Raw genomic sequence first — 20,638 nt, forward strand, 5'->3', positions numbered from 1 at the left:
GCAAATTCAGGAGAAATTTCTTCACTGGGAGTACCACATGGAGTAGATAATGCATTCGTAGGACACCACAAACGAGCACATGAGGGAGAAAGTTATGGAAAGATATATGTCAGTGTGGGGAGATGGAGGCTGGTATGGAGCATAAACCCCAGGGGCAGGATTTTCCTGCCATGCTGCCCCAAGACTGGAAAATCCCGCCTGAGGTCAACGGACCTTTGCATAGTCCGTCCCCGTCTGCTACAATTCCCGTGGTGGACCAGGTGGGAAAATTCCACCCCATATACTTGTTGGGCCAAATGACCTGCTTCTGTGCTGTAAATCCTCTGTAATGTGTCATATTACAAGCTGGTTGATTGAGGTGATTGAGAAAACTGCTCTGAAAGTGGATGAGCTGCTTGTGGGACGTCTTGAGGTGAAGACTGACATATTTGTGTTGCTGTAAAGATTATACATATAGTTACAGGAATTTGGGAGCAGGAGTAGGCCTGTCGGGCAATACAGCAGGATATAGATAGGCTGGAAAATTGGGCGGAGAAATGGCAGATGGAGTTTAATCCGGATAAATGCGAAGTAATGCATTTTGGAAGAAATAATGTAGGGAGGAGTTATACAATAAATGGCAGAGTCATCAGGAGTATAGAAACACAGATGGACCTAGGTGTGCAAGTCCACAAATCCTTGAAGGTGGCAGCACAGGTGGAGAAGGTGGTGAAGAAGGCATATGGTATGCTTGCCTTTATAGGACGGGGTATAGAGTATAAAAGCTGGAGTCTGATGATGCAGCTGTATAGAACGCTGGTTAGGCCACATTTGGAGTACTGCATCCAGTTCTGGTCACCGCACTACCAGAAGGACATGGAGGCGTTAGAGAGAGAGTGCAGAGAAGGTTTCCCAGGATGTTGCCTGGTATGGAGGGTCTTAGCTATGAGGAGAGATTGGGTAGACTGGGGTTGTTCTCCCTGGAAAGACGGAGAATGAGGGGAGATCTAATAGAGGAGTACAAGATTATGAAGGGGATAGATAGGATGAACAGTGGGAAGCTTTTTCCCAGATCAGAAGTGACGTTCACGAGGGGTCACGGGCTCAAGGTGAGAGGGGCGAAGTATAACTCGGATATCAGAGGGACGTTTTTTACACAGAGGGTGGTGGGGGCCTGGAATGCGCTGCCAAGTAGGGTGGTGGAGGCAGGCACGCTGACATCGTTTAAGACTTACCTGGATAGTCACATGAGCAGCCTGGGAATGGAGGGATACAAACGATTGGTCTAGTTGGACCAAGGAGCGGCACAGGCTTGGAGGGCCGAAGGGCCTGTTTCCTGTGCTGTATTGTTCTTTGTTCCGCCATTCAATATGATATTGCCAATCTGGCTGTGATCTCAACTTCACTTTCCTGTTTGCCCACTGTAATCCTTAACTCCTTTGTATATCAAAAATGTGACCAACACGACCTTGAATAAATTCAATGACCCACGAGCTCCACTGCTCTCTGGGCAGAAAATTCCTCACACTAGTGACCCTCTTAGATAAAAAAATCTCTTCATCTCAGTATTCTATATTCTCCTATTCTTAAACGGTATCGCTTCGTGTCAGTCTCCCCCACAAGTGGATACATCTTCCTGATATCTATCCTGTCTTGTCCTCTCAGGATCTTGTATGTTGCAATAAGCCACCTCTTATTCTTCTAAGTTCCATTGGGTATAGGCCCAACTTGGTCAGTCTTTTTTCATACAACGAACCCTTCATCCCAGGAATGAGTCGAGTAAACCTTCTCTAAGTTTCTAACACAGTTATACATTTTTTGAAATAAGGAGACTAAGATTCCAGATGTGGTTCCACCAAGGCCCTGTAAATTTGCCATTAATCTTACCTACTTATTCCAGTACCCTTGCAACAAATTACAGCATTCCAATTGCCTTCCAAATCATTTGCTGCACCTGGTTACTAACTTCTTATGATTTGTAGACCAGGACACCTCTGTACAACTAGTTCATAGAATCGTAGAATCCCTACAGTGCAGAATGAGGCCATTCGACCCATTGAATCTGCACTGACTCTCCGACAGAACATCTTACCAAGGCCCACTCCCACCCTATCCCCATAACCCCACACATTTAATCCCCTTACCCTACAGATTTTGGGACACTAAGGGGCATGTAAAATCGCTGGCTCCAACAGATCACCAACAACCTGTCCTGGTCCCCCCATGCCAACACTTTAGTTAAGAAAGCCCAGCAACGCCTCTACTTTCTCCAAAAGCGAAGGAAGTTTGGCATGTCAGCTACGACTCTCACCAACTTTTACGGATGCACCAAAGAAAGCATTCTTTCTGGTTGCATCACAGCTTGGCATGGCTCCTGCTCTGCCCAAGACCACAAAAAACTACAAAAGGTCGTGAATGTAGCCCATCACGAAAACCAACCTCCCATCCATTAACTCTGTCTACACTTCCCGCTGGCTTGGCAAAGCAGCCAGCGTAATTAAGGACCCCACGGACCCCGGACATTCTCTCTTCCACCTTCTTCCATCGGGAAAAAGTTTCCTTCTCTATGAAATGTATGCTTTGTCTGTATAGCGCGCAAGAAACAATACTTTTCACTGTATGTTAATACATGTGACAATAAATCAAATCAAATTTCGCATGGACAGTGGGAGGAAGCCAGCGCATCCGGAGGAAACCCATGCAGACAAGGGGAGAACGTGCAAACTCCACACAGTCAGTCACCCAAGACTGGAATCAAACCCGGGTCCCTGGCGCTGAGGCAACAGTGCTAACCACTGTGCTGCCTATGCAAGAGTTCTCCAATCTCTTATCCATTTAAGTAATATACTACTTTTCTATTTTTCCTATCAAAGTGGAGAAGTTCACATTTTTCTGCATTATACTTTGCTAGTCACATTTTCTGCCTACTCATTGAACCTATCTTTTATCCCTTTGCAGACTCTTTACCTCCTCTTGACAGCTTGCTTTCCAACTTGTCTTGGTGTCATCGGCACGTTTAGCTACCATTACATTCAGTCCTTTCATCCAAACCATTGATGTACATTGTAAATAATTGAGGCCCCAGCACTGATCCCTGTGGCATTGAAAATTGCCAACCCAAAAACAATCCATTTATCTCTACTCTCTGCTTCCTGTTAGCTAACCTATCCTTTATCCTTGCTAATATGTTGCTCCCTCTTGGGCACTAACCTTTGATTTGGCCCCTTATGAAATGCCCTTTGAAAACCCAAGAACACCACATCTACAAGTTCCCCTTTACCCACTTGCAACTTCCTCAAATAACTAGGAAAACATAATTTTCCTTTCGCAAAACCATGTTGACTCTGCCTGATTGTGTTATGATTTTCTAAGTATCCTGCTATAATGTCCTTAACAATGGATTATAGCAATTTCCCAACATCAGATGTTTAGATAGCAGGCCTGTAGTTTCCTGCTTTCTGTCTCCTTCCTTTGAATAACGATATTTATTAGCAATTTTCCAATTCTCTGGGACCCTTCTAGAATTTTGGAAGGTTATAACCAATGCATCAACTATTTCTGCAGCCACTTATTTTAAGACCCTAGGATACGGCCATCTGCTCCTGGGCACTTGGCAGCCTATAGACCTAATTGTTTTCCCGGCATCTCTTCCCTAGTGATTGTTTTAAGTTCCTCCCTCCTGTTCACCTCTTGATTTTGACGTATCTATGGGAAGTTTTTGAAGTCTTCTGCAGTGACAACAGACAATTACCTGTTCAGTGCCTCTGCCATTGCCTTGTCTTTCATTATCAGAGTCAAAGCTGGATAAATACTTGAAAGGAAAAAAAGTGCGAGGGTATGGGGAGCAAGTAAGGGAGTAGAGCTAGTTGGAGTGCTTAGCACAGGTATCAGGCGGAATGACTTCTTTTTGTGTTGTATGATTGTGTAAGTGCAGGTGTGCATTGTCTCCTGTCTGCTATCCGAGTTGCTTCAACAGCAGCAGCATCCAGTTTATCATCACCTCTATGTCTCCAAATCTAATGATAATTTTCTCTCGTTAGCACTTAGCTGTGGAACTCAGTGTCGTATCAACTCAGCATACCAAGTCTGATAAATTGGAATACCTCAAAAGAATGAAGCACATGATACCGCAAGCGGCCCCCTCAGGTCAGGACTGCATTCTGGCTGCTTGTATCAATTTGCATGTACTCTGTGGCCGTTTTCATGCTGGGGGAAAAGCTCTTGTACATAGCAAAAACAAGTCAAATTACAACAAGATTGCAAAGTCAGCCATTCAGCGTTTGAGATGTAAATGCAGCATTCAAAATATGATTTGCAAAACATGAGAGGCATTTTAATCGAACGGTGTAGGAACAGGGAGAGGAGGAGGCCATTTAGCCCCTTGAGGCTGCTCCATCATTCAGTGAGATCATGGTTAATCTGTGATCTAACTCCATCTGCCCGCCTTTGCCCCATATCCCTTAATACTTTTGGTTAGCAAAAAAATCTATTGATCACAGATTTAAAATTAAAAATGGACCTAGCATCATCTGCCCTTCATGGAAGAGAGTTTCAAACTTCTACCGCAGAAAATCCAGAGAGCTTTTAGATGTTTTGGCGCTGAGCAAGGTGGAGTATGGGCGGATTTGGGTCATTGGGGGAAGAGAACTAAAGTTGGAAGCTCTGATTGTTTTGTTTCAACAGCCAACAGCCAGCCTTCCGAAAATCGAGCTCGGACCTTCCTCCCAGGCCTCAGCATTAGCAGTTTGTCTGCAGAGGATGTCCGGATCGCTGGAATGGCAAAGCAAGTCAAAGAGGTGTTGCCTCACATTCCGCTCAGTGTCATTAAGATGGACCTAGGTAGGACGTCAGTTTTATTTTCCCCCTTGCCCAAATTTCTTTCCACTTCTCTCCTCCCCATATTGTATATCTTTCCCTTTTACACACACAGACATCAGAAGGAAGCTTGCACTAGAAGCAACCGTTAACTACTTTGCTATTATTGTTTAAGTCCGCTGCCGTTTGATTGGCTATTTACTGTCTTCCCCCCTCTCTCCCATTCCTGGCGCCTGCTCGGATTGGGGATGACCATTGACAGCTATCAATCTGGTACCGCACCAAAGTGATGGTTTTTCATGTTCATCCTTCAAATCACATCTTGGAATTAAAATTCAACCAAACATACCTAGAATGAAAAGCTAGTGTCAGTTATGGTGACCATGAAACTACCGTATTGTTGGTTAAAAACCCGTCTGGTTCTATAATGCTCTCCAGGCAAGGGAATCGACCCAGCATGTGATTCCAGGCCTAAGGCAATGGAGTTGACTCTGAATACCCTCTGAAATGCTATAGCAGAGCATGCAGCCTTATTGAAGGCACAATCTCCTCAAGGGCAGCAAGGAATTGACAATAAGTGCTGGCCAAGCGATGCCATCGTCCTGTAAATTAATCTTTTAATAAATGTGCTGGACACATGTATTTTTTTACTGACCAGGAATCAATCGTTTTGCTGCTTGAGGTCACTGATGCCAGTGATGGCCCCAACCAGTGATTATTTCAAAACAGATCTGAAACACAAGACTCCTCCAGCTTATTGACCACATTGTGAATGTGCCCATGGGGTGGCACGGTGACACAGTGGTTAGCACAGCTACCTCGCAGCGCCAGGGACCCGGATTCATTCCGGCTTGGGTCACTGTCTGTGTGGAGTTTGCATGTTCTCCCTGTGTCTGCGTGGGTTTCCTCCGGGTGCTCCAGTTTCCTTCCACGGTCGAAAAACGTGCTGGTTAGGTACATTGGCCGTGCTAAATTCTCCCTCAGTGTACTCGAACAGGCGCCGGAGTGTGGTAACTGGGGGACTTTCACAGTAACTTCATTGCAGTGTTAATGTAAGCCTACTTGTGACAATAATAATAAAAGTGAGAGGGCGTGGGATCCAAGGGGCTGCTGCCCTGTGGATCCAGAACTGACTTGCCCAAAGGAGGCAGAGAGTGGGTATAGATGGGTCTTTTTCTAAATGGAGGTCGGTCACCTGTGGTGTGCCCCAGGGATCTGTTCTGGGACCCTTGCTGTTTGTCATTTTCATAAATGACCTCGATGAGGAAGTGGAGGGATGGGTTGGTAAGTTTGCCGACGACACGAAGGTTGGTGGGTTTGTGGATAGTCTGGAGGGATGTCAGAAGTTACAGAGGGACATAGATAGGATGCAAGACTGGGCGGAGAAGTGGCAGATGGACTTCAACCCAGATAAATGCGTAGTGGTCCATTTTGGCAGGTCAAATGGGATGAAGGAGTACAATATAAAGGGAAAGACTCTTAGTACTGTAGAGGATCAGAAGGACCTTGGGGTCCGGGTCCATAGGACTCTAAAATCGGCCCCGCAGGTGGAGGAGGTGGTTAAGAAGGCGTATGGTGTGCTGGCCTTTATCAATCGAGGGATTGAGTTTAGGAGTCCGGGGATAATGATGCAGCTATATAAGACCCTCGTCAGACCCCACTTGGAGTACTGTGCTCAGTTCTGGTCGCCTCATTACAGGAAGGATGTGGAAAAGATTGAAAGGGTGCAGAGGAGATTTACAAGGATGTTGCCTGGATTGAGTGGCATGCCTTATGAGGATAGGCTGAGGGAGCTCGGTCTTTTCTCCTTGGAGAGACGTAGGATGAGAGGAGACCTAATAGAGGTGTATAAGATGTTGAGAGGCATAGATCGGGTGGACTCTCAGAGACTTTTTCCCAGGGTGGGAATGGCTGCTATGAGAGGACACAGGTTTAAGGTGCTGGGGGATAGGTACAAGGGAAATGTTAGGGGGAAGTTTTTCACAGAGGGTGGTGGGTGAGTGGAGTTGGCTGCCGTCAGTGGTGGTGGAGGCAAACTCAATAGGGCCTTTTAAGAGGCTCCTGGATAAGTACATGGGACTTAATAGGATGGAGGGTTATAAGTAGGCCTAAAAGGTAGGGATGTGTTCGACACAACTTGTGGGGCCGAAGGGCCTGTTTTGTGCTGTAGTTTTTCTATGTTTCTATAAATAAACTTTAAACCTCTGAAACATTAGCAGGGCTTGTTACTGACTCTCTGACAGTAATAGTTTTTCTTAAGGATTGTTGTTACCCAATCAAAGGTTTTAAGTGTTTGCAGTGGTTATAGTCGGATTATAGTTTCAAGCCTGCACTGCAGAGAGTGGGCACATAACCCAGGCTGACATGTCCAGTTCAGTACTCAGGGAGTACCATCTTTGAAATGAGACCTTACCCTGAGGCCCTGTGTGCCTGCTGAAGTCAACATACAAGATCCCATTTGTACTGTTTCAAAGAAGAGCAGGGGAGTTCTCCCTCGTGTCTCGGCCAGTATTTGTTCCTCAATCAACATTGTGAAAAAAATGACAGATTATCTGTTATCGTCACATTGCTGTTTATCGGACTTTTCTGATGAGCTGCTGCGTTTCCTACAAAACAACATTGCTTCATCGCTGCAAAGTGCTTTGGCATGGAGAGGTTGTGAACGGCATTAAGTGCAAGACTTTCTTTGATGTATTCTGATCCTTCTCTTGTGTGGATGTACCGTAATGTTTGAACCTTTGCTGCAAAGTGTGGGTGAACTAATTGGAAATGCACATATTGCTCATTGCCCAGTTTCTGCCATTGGAGGGCACTGTAACACTTACAAAGCTGCCGATCGACAGAGGAAAATCGACAGAACGAAGTGACTCCCTCTTTATGTCTCAGGACTTGCACGGGGCCTTTACTCACTGCAAGTGCTTTTCAGATCAGTCTTTCTGGCTGCAGTATTAAAAGTGGCTGCAAGGAACAGAGACATGGGAGTTTCTGTGCACAAATGTTTTAAGGTGGTTGGACAGGTTAACAAAGCAGTCACTAAAGCATGCAGGGCCCTGGGATTTGTAAGTAGAGGCATAGAGTAGACAACCGAGGAGGTTATGCTAAACCACAAATAAAACACTAGTTCAGTGCCAGTTAGATTATCGCATTCAATTTTGGGGGCCTCATTTTAGGAAGGGCATGAAGACTTTTGAGAGTTCAGAATAGATTCACCAGAGATTGAGGGGTTACATCAGTAACAAGAGCGACTTAATGCAATCGAAAATGCTTAAAGCTGTGCACTTTAAAAGAACATCAAGCTGCATAGGGAGATATTAGGGGAGATTACGGCACTGCTGCCTCACAGCGCCAGGGACCCGGGTTCGATTCCCGGCTTGGGTCACTGTCTGTGTGGAGTCTGCACATTCTCCCCGTGTCTGCGTGGGTTTCCTCCAGGTGCTCCGGTTTCCTCCCACTGTCTGAAAGATGTGCTGGTTAGGTGCATTGACCCGAACAGGGGCTGGAATGTGGCGACTAGGGGAATTTCACAGTAACTTCATTGCAATGTAATGTAAGGCTTACTTGTGACTTATAAATAAAACCTCACTCTAACTTTACCATTAGCCAAAGCGGTAAGTTTTGAGGAGGAGAGCGGTTTAGAGGAGGGAATTCCAGAGCTTAGAGCTTAGGCCTTTGGCAGCAGAAGGCATGACCACCAATATTCAAGCAATTTAAATTAAGGATGTCAAGCAGGGAGGATTGGAAGAGCTCAGAGAATTTGGAGAGGCGTAGGAAGAGATTACGGAGGTGGGATGGACAGGGCCATAGAGGAATTTGAAAACAGTGATAAAAACTTTTAAACCAAGACTTAGCTGAACCAGGCACCAATGCCGGTCTTCTCAAGGGTAATTAGGGATGGGCAATAAATGCTGGCGTAGCCAGTGGCATCCATCCCTCATGAAATAAAAAATAAGAACAACAGGGTGGGGATGGCGATGGCTGAACAGGTCTTGGTATGCATCAGGCAGCAGGATTTTAGATGAGCTTAAGTTTATAGAGGGTGGAAGATGGGAGTCCATGCAGGAGTCCATTCAACCATGATCATTGCATAAAATCCAAAGGTGAAAGAGGACTGATGTCAGCAAAGTGCTTCTTCACTGACAAGTGTCTGTTCATATCTTCACAGCCTGAGTGATAGTCTGGTGGGTTAGATTGCCCACTCTTTATAAAACTTGTCTGTTTTTTGCTGTATTGTTTTAAATAGGATGCAGGTTACATAGATTAAATGAAGGGCGATCAACCTATTTCTCCAGCTTATGGAATCATAGAATCCTACAGTGCAGCAGAAGGCCATTCGGCCCATCGAGTCTGCACTGACCACAATCCCACCCGGGCCCCATGCATTTACCCTAGCTAGTCCCCCTGACACTAAGGGGCAAGTTAGCATGGCCAGTTCACCTAACCAGCACATCTTTGGACTGTGGGAGGAAACCGGAGGAAACCCACGCACACACAGTGAGAATGTGCAAACTCCACACAGACATTGACCCAAGCCGGGAATCGAATCTGGGCCCCTGGCATTGTGAGGCAGCTGTGCTAACCACTGTGCCACCCTATTTTATAACCATGCTGAGTGAAGATAAATGTTTTCTTTGAAGAGCAGTCATTGTTTGGCGTGGACCTAACCCGTAGCTGACACTCCAGTGCACGATGTGGAATTGCCAACGTTGGACTGGGGTAGGCGCAGGAAGTAGTTGCCTCACCTGATGAGCATTGTCTCACCTGATGAAGGGCAACGCTCTGAAAGCTCGTGCTACCAAATAAGCCTGTTGGACTTTAACCTGTTGTGAGACTACTTACTGTGCCCACCCCAGTACGCTACTGGGGGAGTACTGCATTGTTGATGGTCAGTCCTTAGAATGTGTCTTTAAACCATGACCCCCATCTGCCCTCTCAGGTGGATATAAGAGATCCTGTTGGATTTATTTTAAAGGTGAGCAAAATTAGTTCTTCTCTGATGTCCTGGCCAATATTTATCCCATAGCTAACATCACTAAAAAAAAGCGCTTTATCTGGTTAATGTTACATTGCTGTTTGTGGGAGCTTGCTGTGCCGAATTGCTGCATTTTCTGCAATTAATCAGTAACTGCACTTTAGAAATACTTCAACGACTTTAGGATGACCTGAGGTGCTTTATAAATGCAGGTTCATTATTTTTCTGTCTTGGTAAATTGGGAGGCAAGTATTTGACACAGAGGGTGGTAAGTTCCTGGAATGCACTGCCAGAGGAGGCGGTAGAACCAGATACAATAGCAACGTTTAAGAGACAAATGCATGACAAGGCAGAGAATAGAGAGATATGGACCGTGTCGAGGCAAAAGGTTTTTAGTTTAGAAAGGCGCTGTATGTCTGCGCAGACTTGGTGGGCCGAAGGACCTGTTTCTGTGCTGTACTTTGTTGTTTGAATTGTGTCAGTGTTTTCTTTATAAGCTAACTCTCGATTTGTTGCAGTTTTTATGTAGCTTTTTGAATGTTGATTGGACTTTGAGCCACCAGTCTACATAGTCCTCAGCTTGTTCATTGACCTTGCTTTCCTCTTCACTTGCTCAGTAAATACGAAATGTGTTGACACAACCATCACGAACCTACTGGAGGGGAGAGTACAATTCACCCCAGAAGAAGTGTCAGTCAGTTCCTCCAGCATATCTTTGTCAAGTAAGCCTCACCTGGTACCCAACAAATTGGTCACCTCGCTGAAGAAGGATGCACCTACTGCCAAGGTAAACATCAGTGCTGCCGCATCCACCCGCGTTAAACTGGGGAGCCTCCTGACTGCACTCCATCCATGTGTCTTAGTCAGTATTCAAGTAAGCTTGCGAGGTCAACTGCAGCGGTCTGGCAGGAAGACCCTCTACATTAATCTTCGAACAACCCTTAACACTGGTCACATTGTCTGTTATACAAGTGTCCCTTGTAGCAAATGGTACTGCAGTAAAGTGGTAATAGAGTCATAAAGGTTTACAGCATGGAAACAGGCCCTTCGGCCTAACTTGTCCATGCCACCTTTTTTTTAAAAACATTTAAAATCTGGCATTCTTGCATTTATCCCCTGATGAGTGCAAGATGAAAAGCTCCAGCAACATGTCTCTCTTTTCAGCTAAATCTAAAGCAGTGCTGCCATACCTCGCTCAGTTTTTAAATGGTTCTGTCACTCGCTGTCTCTTCCTGGCAGTTTGGCTGTTGCAGGAGCGACAAATGGCCCACATTTATTGCCAGGTGGAGAAGGCATGCATGTTGTAAATGGTAGAGAGTTGTTTGCATATAAATATACAATGTTGATTGTGATAAGCAATGTATGATCCTTCGAATCATAGAAAATTTATGACAGTTGTGTCACTGTTAGTCAAAGCAGAACTTCCCCCAGTCTAATCCCACCTTCCTTCTGTCAGTGTCTCCACCCACGCTATTCTGCCACCTTGTCATCACCTTTAAATTAATCTGATTTCTCCCCATGAATCAAAAGCAGCGTTGTTTAATACCTCCGTAACGCTCAATCTGTCTTTAATGGTTATCGATCCAGCTCTCTTTAAAATGGATCTGTTAACCCCAGAATCAGCTACCTGATGTAGGACTGTATCCTGAAATTTCACTTGTCTTGAGGAGGGAAACAGGGTTATTTATCTAATGTGTAGCCTCACTCGAGGCTTGCTTTATGGACGGTCCTTGATGTCAGAGATCTGATTTTTGGGAAAAACTATTTTCAGCCTGGCAAGGTGTGCCCATGAGGTGATCTTACAGAGATGTAAAACTCTTCAAGGGGAGTTTTCCCATCCCACCTGCCACAAGAATCGTATTGGGTGGACCATTGCAAAGATCCATTGATCTCGGGCGGGATTTTCCTGCCCTATATACCAATGCCCTGTCTAACTGATGCATTACATCCTTTTATGTTCAATTCCTGTTGTAATGGAGGATAGCGTTCCATTGACTTTCAGGAGGCTAAAGGAGAAGGCATGGTTTAGGGAGGGAGTTCCAAGGTTTCGGGCCTAGCAGCCAAAGATACTGTCACCAATTGTGAAACAATTAAAGTCGGAAACATGCAAGAGGCCAGAATTGGAGGAATGCAGAGATCTTGGAGCATGATGGGGCTGGAGGAGATTATAAATAATAGGGAGGGACTGAAGCATACAGGCATTGGAAAACAATGATGAGAAATTTTTTAAATCGAGGTGTTACCTGACAAAAGCATCATAGGTTCGTGAGCACAACTTGGTGCAAGTTACAATTTGGGCAAAGATTTCAACTTACCCCTCAATGCCTCCTGTCCAGAATTGTAAGTAACTGACTCTAGATCCTATTTCTGTCATCTGTTCCTTTCCACAGTTCTGTTACTGTGCGAATAGCTATTCTCGCTTATCTGCTGAGAGAGGGATTCCCCTGAACAGTGGAAGCACAAACATGGGGGCACAATCTCAGGATAAGGGTCAATCATTTAGATGAGGAGAAATTACTTCACTTGTGAACCTTTGGAATTCTCTACCCCAGAGGGTTGTGGCAGCTCCATCACTGATTACATACAAGGCTGGGATCGGTCTGTCAGGGAATTAATGGATATCGAGAGTGGGCAGTTAAATAAAGCCTAAGATCAGCCATGACCTTAGAACTGTAGAAAAGACTCATTGTGACTGCGCTGGCCAAAAAAGTGAGAAAATAAGTGAGCCCGCTCATTTTAATCCCACTTTCCGTTACCTGGTCCGTGGCCTTGCAGGTTACAGCAGTTCCAGTGCAGATCCAGGTACCTTTTAACTGAGTTGAGCATTTCAGCCTTAACCGCCAATTCAGATAGTGAAGCCCACCCAGACCCTATTCCAGAAGCCCACCACCCTCTGGGTGAAAATGTTCCCCCAATCCTTCTACCAATCATCTTGAATCTAATTGAATCCTCAGCTAGGGGAAACAGGTCTTTCCCGTCTACCCTACCTAAGCCCCTCATCATTTTGTCCACCTCAATTAGGTCACCCCCTCAGCCTCCTCTGTTCTAACGAAAACAACCCTAGCCCATCCAATCTCTCCTCATGGCTGCAGCTTTCAAGCCCTGGCAACATTCTTGTAAATCTCCCCTGTATTCTCTCCAAAACAACTATGTCCTTCCTGCGAATGGTGACCGGAGCAGTACACAAAATTCCTACTGTGGCCTAACCAGCGTTTAATGCAGTTCCATCATTACATCCCTGCCTTTGTATTGTATGTTTTGTATTGCCTCAGCCAATAAAGGAAAACATTTCATGTAATTTCTTTACCACCTGTCCTGTCACCTTCAGGGACCTGTGGACACGCACGCCAAAGTCTCTCGCTTTTCAATAGCCTCCTGTTTGTAGGATATTCCCTTGCTTTGTTTACCCTCCCCAAATGCATTACTTCACACTTATTTGGATTGAATTCCTTTTACCACTTTTCTGCCCACTCAATCAAACAATTGATAAACTTCTGGAGCCTTCAGCTATCCTCTTCACTGTCAACTACACGGCCAACATCGACAAATCATTTACAAATTTCCCAATCATGCCTTCTGCATTTAAGTCTAACAACAAACAGCAAAGGCCCCAACACTGAGCACTGTGGAACATAACTGGAAATTGCTTTTCATCTGCACCAATGTCCATCAAACCATTACCCTTTGCTTCCTGTCACTGAGCCAATTTTGGATCCAACTCGCCACTTTCCCCGGTATCCCATGGGATTTCACTTTGCTGACCAGTCTGTCATTTGGGACCTTATCAAACGTCTTACTAAAATCCCTGTAGACAAGATCCACGGCACTACCTCATTGACCCGCCTTGTTACTTCCTCAGAAAAATAGATTTAAGTCAGAAAGATATCATCTTCCCCGAACGAAACTATGCTGACCAATCCGTGCCTTTCTAAGTGAGAGTTTAACCGGTCTTGATTCCAATAATTTTACCGTCTTACTGATTGGCAGAGCAATCTCGATGTATGTGGTTTATTCCAATTCTGATTCTTGTGTTAGTTGATTGTAGTTTAAGCTGCACCGAGTGTTGTGCCATGGATTTGGAAAAGAGCAGCACTGACTTACTTTTGGGGTAAAGAAATCCCTGGGGGTAGCTGGAGTTCCGTCCACACCACCAGGGCCATCAATCCATGATGGGCAGAATGGTCATTCTGGTTTTGATTGTATATGTTTGTCTTCTTTTTCAAAGCCTATTTCCAAAGCGACGTTTGAGAAATCACCAGTTGACAGACACCTGTCCCTACAGGAAAGGAAAGAAGCCCTATATGCCTACGCAAGGAGGTCGGTACCATTGTTAGAAAGTACAATTGTTTTTGCTCACTTTTCCTGATATGTGAGATGGTTTACGGAATGGGTAGCCCTTCTCAAACGGTAACATTCACAGTCCAACCGAATCATAGAATTCCCACAGTGCCGAAGAAGGCCATTCGGCCTATCGAGTCTGCACCGACCACAATCCCACCCAGGCCCCATCCCAGTAACCACGCATTTACCCTGCTAATCCCTTGACACTAAGGATCAATTTAGCATGGCCAATCCGCTGAACCCGCACATCTTTGGAGGAAACCGGAGCACCCGGAGGAAACCCACACAACAAGCAAAGTAATACATGCATTTTCACACACTTTATTTAAGATACGCTTTGCTTAAAAAGCCAATGCCTGTCACTCCTCTCCTCTGCCCCAGTAACTTGCGCGTTTTACACCTTATGCCACAGCCATCCTGCTGGTCTCTAGAAGATCTGTAGTATTGTCCCTTTCTGGCAGTCTGGATGCCAAGCTTCAACTGGTTTGTGCTGGCGCACCCCAATGTGGGTGAGGTCCCCAAGGTAACGGAACTGTGACAGGGTGTGAGCTATTAGTTGGACAGCTGAATCTGCTAGAAATAACCCCAGTCCTTTATACATTGCTCACATGGTACTTTGGTCATTGCCCAGCTATGGGAAGGATAAAAGGCTGGCATTAGTTGGGCATAGAAGTGGTGCAGAATCGCCTACATACAAAAAATATGGTTGAAATTGTCCAGCAATCGACATGCCGTGAACAAATAAATAAAATTTGAAAATCCCTCGTGATTAACTTTTCAGACTGCTCTTGTGAATTGCAGCTGTCTCTCCCATGTCTCTGTGTTGTTTCTGTGTTGTTCTTTGTGTAATCTCTGACCACCTTCTCCCTTCCCGAAACAGACGATACGTAGAGAAGCACGGATCAGAGCCACAGACCGAAGAGAGCCAGGCCGAAGAGCCTTGAGTTCAGCCGCAGGACCCAACGCTCAAGATTTCACCCGGCATTTCTGTTTGTGTAAATGGCACCTGAACAATTATTCTTTTTTTCTTTATAGTCTTTTTTTGGATTTTTCTTTTTGTTTGAAAAATGTTCTCCAATAATATGGGTCTGATTTTTAAAGATGTTTTATGGGCAAACTTTACAAATAAAATAACAGGGCGGGGGTGGGCGGGGGGAGGGGAGGGTAGGGGCTTGAGAGTGCAGAGTGGGTCTGCATGGCAATCATGCATGTTCATATATTGGATATTTCTAATATTCTGCAAAGAGATTGTGTCCCTTTTTTTGGAGTCTTTATAAAGATCTTACAACTGATTTCTTTGTTCCCTTCGCTGTTGTGTTGCCTTCAATGAAAGCCTTTTGTTTGCATGCTTCCAGATTTTTTTTCTCAATCATGCAGTGGATATAAAACAGAAACAGGCCAGAGAAAAGGCAGCCAAGTGTGTTTAATGGAAGCTGAAATATGGCCACAAGTCAATTCCAAGAACCTGCAGATTCTCAGTAGCCTTGCTCCGCTCGCTGCTGTTCTTTCAGTCAAATGGGCCTGGAGTCTCTGTTCTCTGTAACCCTTCTGCTGTCTCCACACTGACGAGTATGCCAAGGTCCGTTGGTTCTTGTCATCTTTATACCCAATGTTAAAGGTTATTTATTAGTCACAAGTAGGCTGACATTAACACTGCAATGAAATTACTGTGAAAGTCCCCTAGTTGCCACACCCCAGCACCTGTTCGGGTTCACTGAGGGAGAATTTAGCATTGCCAATGCACCTAACCACATCTTTTGGACTGTGGGAGGAAACCGGAGCACCTGGAGGAAACCCATGCAGACACGGGGAGAACATACAGACTCCGCACAAACAGTGCCCCAAGCTGGGAATCGAACCCTAGTCCCTGGCACTGTGAGGCTGCAGTGCTAACCACTGTGTCATCATGCTAGGTGCAGAATGTAGTGTTACAGTCATAGCTAGGATGTAGAGAAAGATCAGCTTAATATAAAGTAGGTCCGTTCAAGAGTCTAATGGCAGCAGGGAAGAAGCTACTCTTGAGCAGTTCGTAATATATATAAATGATCTGGAGGAAAATGTAACTGGTTTGACTAGTAAATTTGCGGACGACACAAAGGTTGATGGGTTTGCAGATAGCAATGAGGACCATCAGAGGATACAGCAGGATACAGATCGGTTGGAGGCTTGGGGAGAGATGGCAGATGGAGTTTAAGCCGGACAAATGTGAGGTAATGCATTTTGGAAGGTCTAATACAGATAGGAAATATACAGTAAATGGCAGAACCCTTAAGAGTATTGATTGCCAGAGGGATCTGGCTGTACAGGTACACAGGTCACTGAAAGTGGCAACGTAGGTGGAGAAGGTAGTCAAGGCATACGGCATGCTTGCCTTCATCGGCCAGGGCATTGAGTTTAAAAATTGGCAAGTCATGTTGTAGCTTTACAGAACCTTAGTTAGGCCGCACTTGGAATACAGTGTTCAGTTCTGGTCACCACACTACCAGAAGGATGTGGAAGCTTTGGAGAGGGTACAGAAAAGATTTACCAGGATGTTTGTTGCCTGGTATGGAGGGCATTAGCCATGAGGAGGGTTGGAGAAACTTGTTCTCACTGAACGACGAAGGTTGAGGGGCGACCTGATAGAAGTCGACAGGATTATGAGGGGCATGGACAGAGTGGGTAAACAGAAGCTTTTTCCCAGGGTGGAAGAGTCAAGTACTAGGGGCATAGGTTTAAGGTGCGAGGGGCAAGGTTTAAAGGAGATGTTTGAGGCAGGTTTTTTACACAGACTGGTGGGTGCCTGGAACTCGTTGCCAGGGGGGGGTAGTGGAAGCAGATATGATAGTGAGTTTTGAGGGGCGTCTTGAAAATACATGAATAGGATGGGAATAGAGGGATATGGTCCCCGGAAGGGTAGGGGGCTTTAGTTCAGTCGGGCAGCATGGTCAGTGCAGGCGTGGAGGACCGAAGGGCCTGTTCCTGTGCTGTAATTTTCTTCCTCCTTTGTTGAGTCAGTCAATACGTTATTTCAAACTTTTGTATCTTTTTCCTGACAAAAGAAAGTGGAAAAGAGTATGTCTGGGGTGCATGGAGTACTTGATTATGCTGGCTGCTTTTCCAAGGCAGCAGGAGGTGTAGACGGTGTCAAGAACAAAGAATAAAGAAAATTACAGCACAGGAACAGGCCCTTCAGCCCTCCAAGCCTGCACCAACCATGCTGCCCAACTGAACTAAAACCATAACCCTCTATTCCCATCCTATTCATGTATTTGTCAAGACGCCCCTTAAAAGTCACTACCGTATCCGCTTCCACTACCTCCCCCAGCAACGAGTTCCAGGCACCCACGACTCTGTGTAAAATGGATGGATGGAAGGCTGGTTTACGTAATGGGCTGGGCTATATTCACAACTCTGTATTTTCTTGCAGTTTTGATCAGAGCAGGAGCCACACCAAGCTTTGATACATCCAGAAAGGATTCTTTCTGTTGTGCATCTGTAAAAATTGATGCAAATTGTAGCAGACAAGTCAAATTTCTTTAGCCTCCTAAGAAAGTAGAGGCGTTGATGGGCTTTCTTAACTACAGCATCAGTGTGGAGGGACCAGCACAGATTGTTGGTGACCTGGGCACCTAGAAACTTGAAGCTCTTGACCATTTCCACTTCATCCCCATTGATGTAGACAGTGGCATGTCCTCCACTATGCTTCCTGCAGTCGATGACTATCTTCTTTGTTTTACTGACATTAAGGGAGAGATCCTAAGGGGATTTGATAGGGTGGATACCAGGAGGATGTTTCCACTTGTGGAGGAAGGCTTGAACTCGGGACACAATTTAAAAAATAAGAGGTCTACCGTTTAGGATGGGGATCTGGAGAAATGTTTTCTCTCCAAAAGACTCTGGTGTGTGTGGAATTCACTTCCCAAGAAAGCAGTGGAGACTGGGTCATTGAATTTATTCGAGGCAGAATTAGACAGGGAGTTAAGGATTATGGGGGGCAGACAGGACAATGGTGTAGCGACCACAACCAGAGCAGTCATGATACTGAACCGGGAGCAGACTCAAAGGGCTGAATGGCCTACCCCCTGCTCCTGTTTCTATATAGGTCTGACAGCAGGGAGAGAACCAAAGTCAACGTTCTGGTCAGTGACCCTTCAGATGAAAGTTCATTTGAATCCATTGAATCCCTTCAGTACAGAAGGAGGCCATTCGGCCCATTGAATCTGCATCAAGCACAATCCCACCCAGGTCATATTCCTGCAGCCCACATATTTACCCTGCTAATCGCCCTGACTCGAGGGTCAATTTAGCATGATCAACCTAACCCAAATTTATCTTTGGACTGTGGGAGGAAACCCACGCAGACATAGGGCGAATGTGCAAACTGCACACACCAAGATTGGAATTGAACCCAGGTTCCTGGCGCTGTGAGGCCGTAGTGCTAACCACTGTGCTACTGTGCCACCCTAGCTTGCAACATTAGCTCTGTTTCTTGCTCCACAGATGCTACCTGAGACCCCACCCCCGCAACGCCCCAATTTGGAGTATTTCCAAAATTTGTTCTTTCTCGCAATAAAAAGCAGCATGTTACAGCTTGTGAGATCTTGCTGTGTGTAGATTGGCTGTCGTGTATTGCATTAGTGACTGCATTACAGTATCGACTGCCTTTGGAAAGTGGCTGTGGGGCAGGCTGTGACAGCCGAAGGACGTGTAAGGTGCTAGTTAAATGCCAGAACTTTCCTTTCTGTTTGTGCAGAGCAAATTACGCAGTTCAGAATTGACCGCGCAGCCTCTCCCAGGCTGATCCTATCTATGGTCTGAAGAATGCGCATTAAGCACGAGCTCCTAATAAAATTGCACTCCATTAGCACTGCTCAAACAGATCACTCTCTGCCAGAAATGAATTGTGTTTTCCATTCCCCCCCACCTCCTCCTTTTGTGTTCCTTGAGATCATTCTCATTCCATTAACTGCCATTTACTCCTCCTCACCGCACTCAAATCACATCAGCCGGCAATGATTAGCTCTACTCGCCTCTTTTTCCAGCATTCGAACTGATTCCCCTGTTCAACCGATAGCCCATTAACTCCAGTAAATAAGAGTTTGGAGCCTTGAGTGAAAGGGTTTCTTCAAACACCCCATCCCAGGCCCAGCTGGAGTTAAACGGCGCCACTGGGAACAGATATAAATAAAAAGCGATAAGGATAAAGCAGGTTGTGATACCTGAGTTGGAGAGGCTGGGATCTGGGGGATGGAAGGTGTACAAACATCTGGGAAACGCCATCAACCAGGGTTGCATAGCCTAGGTTTTCCCCTTGGTTGTTTTAAAACTAAACTAGGAGCTGATTTCCCTAGCTTATAGATAGGTGTACATGTGTTTATATAACCTAACTTCCCTGCACAAGAATCACTTATGAAATTCTTTCCTTACCTCTACTAATGAATCCTGGTCCAGGATACTTAGAATTCTGGGCTGTTTGATCCACCATTACTATCTCTGACCATGTTAAGGGCATTATCTGTAATGGTATTCCCCCTCCTCCATGTATGGGGATGTGCGAACATATCCAACACTTCGCCTGACTAGTCAATCTAGCATATATGTGTGCCATATATAAGTAAGTATTAACACGTACCTCCCGAAGGGAACACTGAAAGACCTCAGTTGCTGGTCCCACCTGAGTCAAAATCTATGCATTCAATACTAAAAAGATATAATCACATGCATTCTTATACCAGTCTCTACAACTTCTGTCTTGCAATCAAACATAACTGTTAATCAATGTATTAGTATATAGCAAAAAGTATTGTCTCTTGCACACTATACAGACAAAGCATACCATTCATAGAGAAGGAAACAAGAGTGCAGAATATAGTGTTACAGTCATAGCTAGAGTGTAGAGAAAGATCGACTTAATGTGAGGTAGGTCCATTCAAAAGTCTGATGGCAGCAGAGAAGAAGCTGTTCTTGAGTCAGTTGATATGTGACCTCAGACTTTTGTATCTTTTTCCTAATGGAATAAGGCGGAAGAGAGAATGTCCGGAGTGCGTTGGGTCCTTAATTATGCTGGCTGCTTTGCCGAGGCAGCGGGAAGTGTACACAGAGTCAATGGATGGGAGGCTGGTTTGTATGATGGACTGGGCTACATTCACGACCTTTTGCAATTTTTTGCAGTCTTGGACAGAGCAGGAGCCATACCAAGCTGTGATGCAACCAGAAAGAATGCTTCCTGTGGCGCATCTGTAAAAGTTGGTGAGAATCGTAGCTGACATGCTCAATTTCCTTAGTCCTCTGAGAAATTAGAGGCATTGGTGACTGATGACATCTCTTCCAAGGCAGCGCTCCCTCAGTGCTGCACTGGGAGCGTCAGCCTTAGACTTTTATTAATGAGTATGTGAAGCTACAAAATGGTTCTTTTACTCTCCGCTCTTTTTCTTAGCAGCCCCTCGGGGTCAAGGGTGACTTGCTTTCACTCAGATAAGTCTGATAAGTTCAAGGCACAATCTTGTCCACTAAAGGGCGCTGTTTCACATCACAAATCTGCAAATGAGCTTT

At 45.3% G+C, this 20,638-nt stretch overlaps 1 protein-coding gene across 4 annotated transcripts in view; it reads left to right on the plus strand.

Annotated features, from left to right (window-relative positions):
• aup1 (AUP1 lipid droplet regulating VLDL assembly factor) overlaps positions 1–15,396 on the plus strand; it is a 43,391-nt gene extending 27,995 nt beyond the window's left edge. For 2 of the 4 annotated variants that reach the window (XM_078224384.1, XM_078224402.1), the window contains 6 exons: positions 4,020–4,125; positions 4,663–4,818; positions 9,728–9,763; positions 10,381–10,550; positions 13,989–14,080; positions 14,985–15,396. In XM_078224384.1, coding sequence (XP_078080510.1) covers positions 4,020–4,125; positions 4,663–4,818; positions 9,728–9,763; positions 10,381–10,550; positions 13,989–14,080; positions 14,985–15,048 — 624 coding nt within the window. In that variant the 3' untranslated portion in view covers positions 15,049–15,396. The remainder of the gene's footprint in view (positions 1–4,019; positions 4,126–4,662; positions 4,819–9,727; positions 9,764–10,380; positions 10,551–13,988; positions 14,081–14,984) is intronic. The other 2 variants (XM_078224395.1, XM_078224410.1) reach the window with 1 other exon arrangement.
• The last annotated feature ends 5,242 nt before the right edge of the window (positions 15,397–20,638 follow it).

Source organism: Mustelus asterias, chromosome 1 (genome assembly GCF_964213995.1).
Source record: "Mustelus asterias chromosome 1, sMusAst1.hap1.1, whole genome shotgun sequence".
Lineage (NCBI taxonomy): Eukaryota > Metazoa > Chordata > Chondrichthyes > Carcharhiniformes > Triakidae > Mustelus > Mustelus asterias.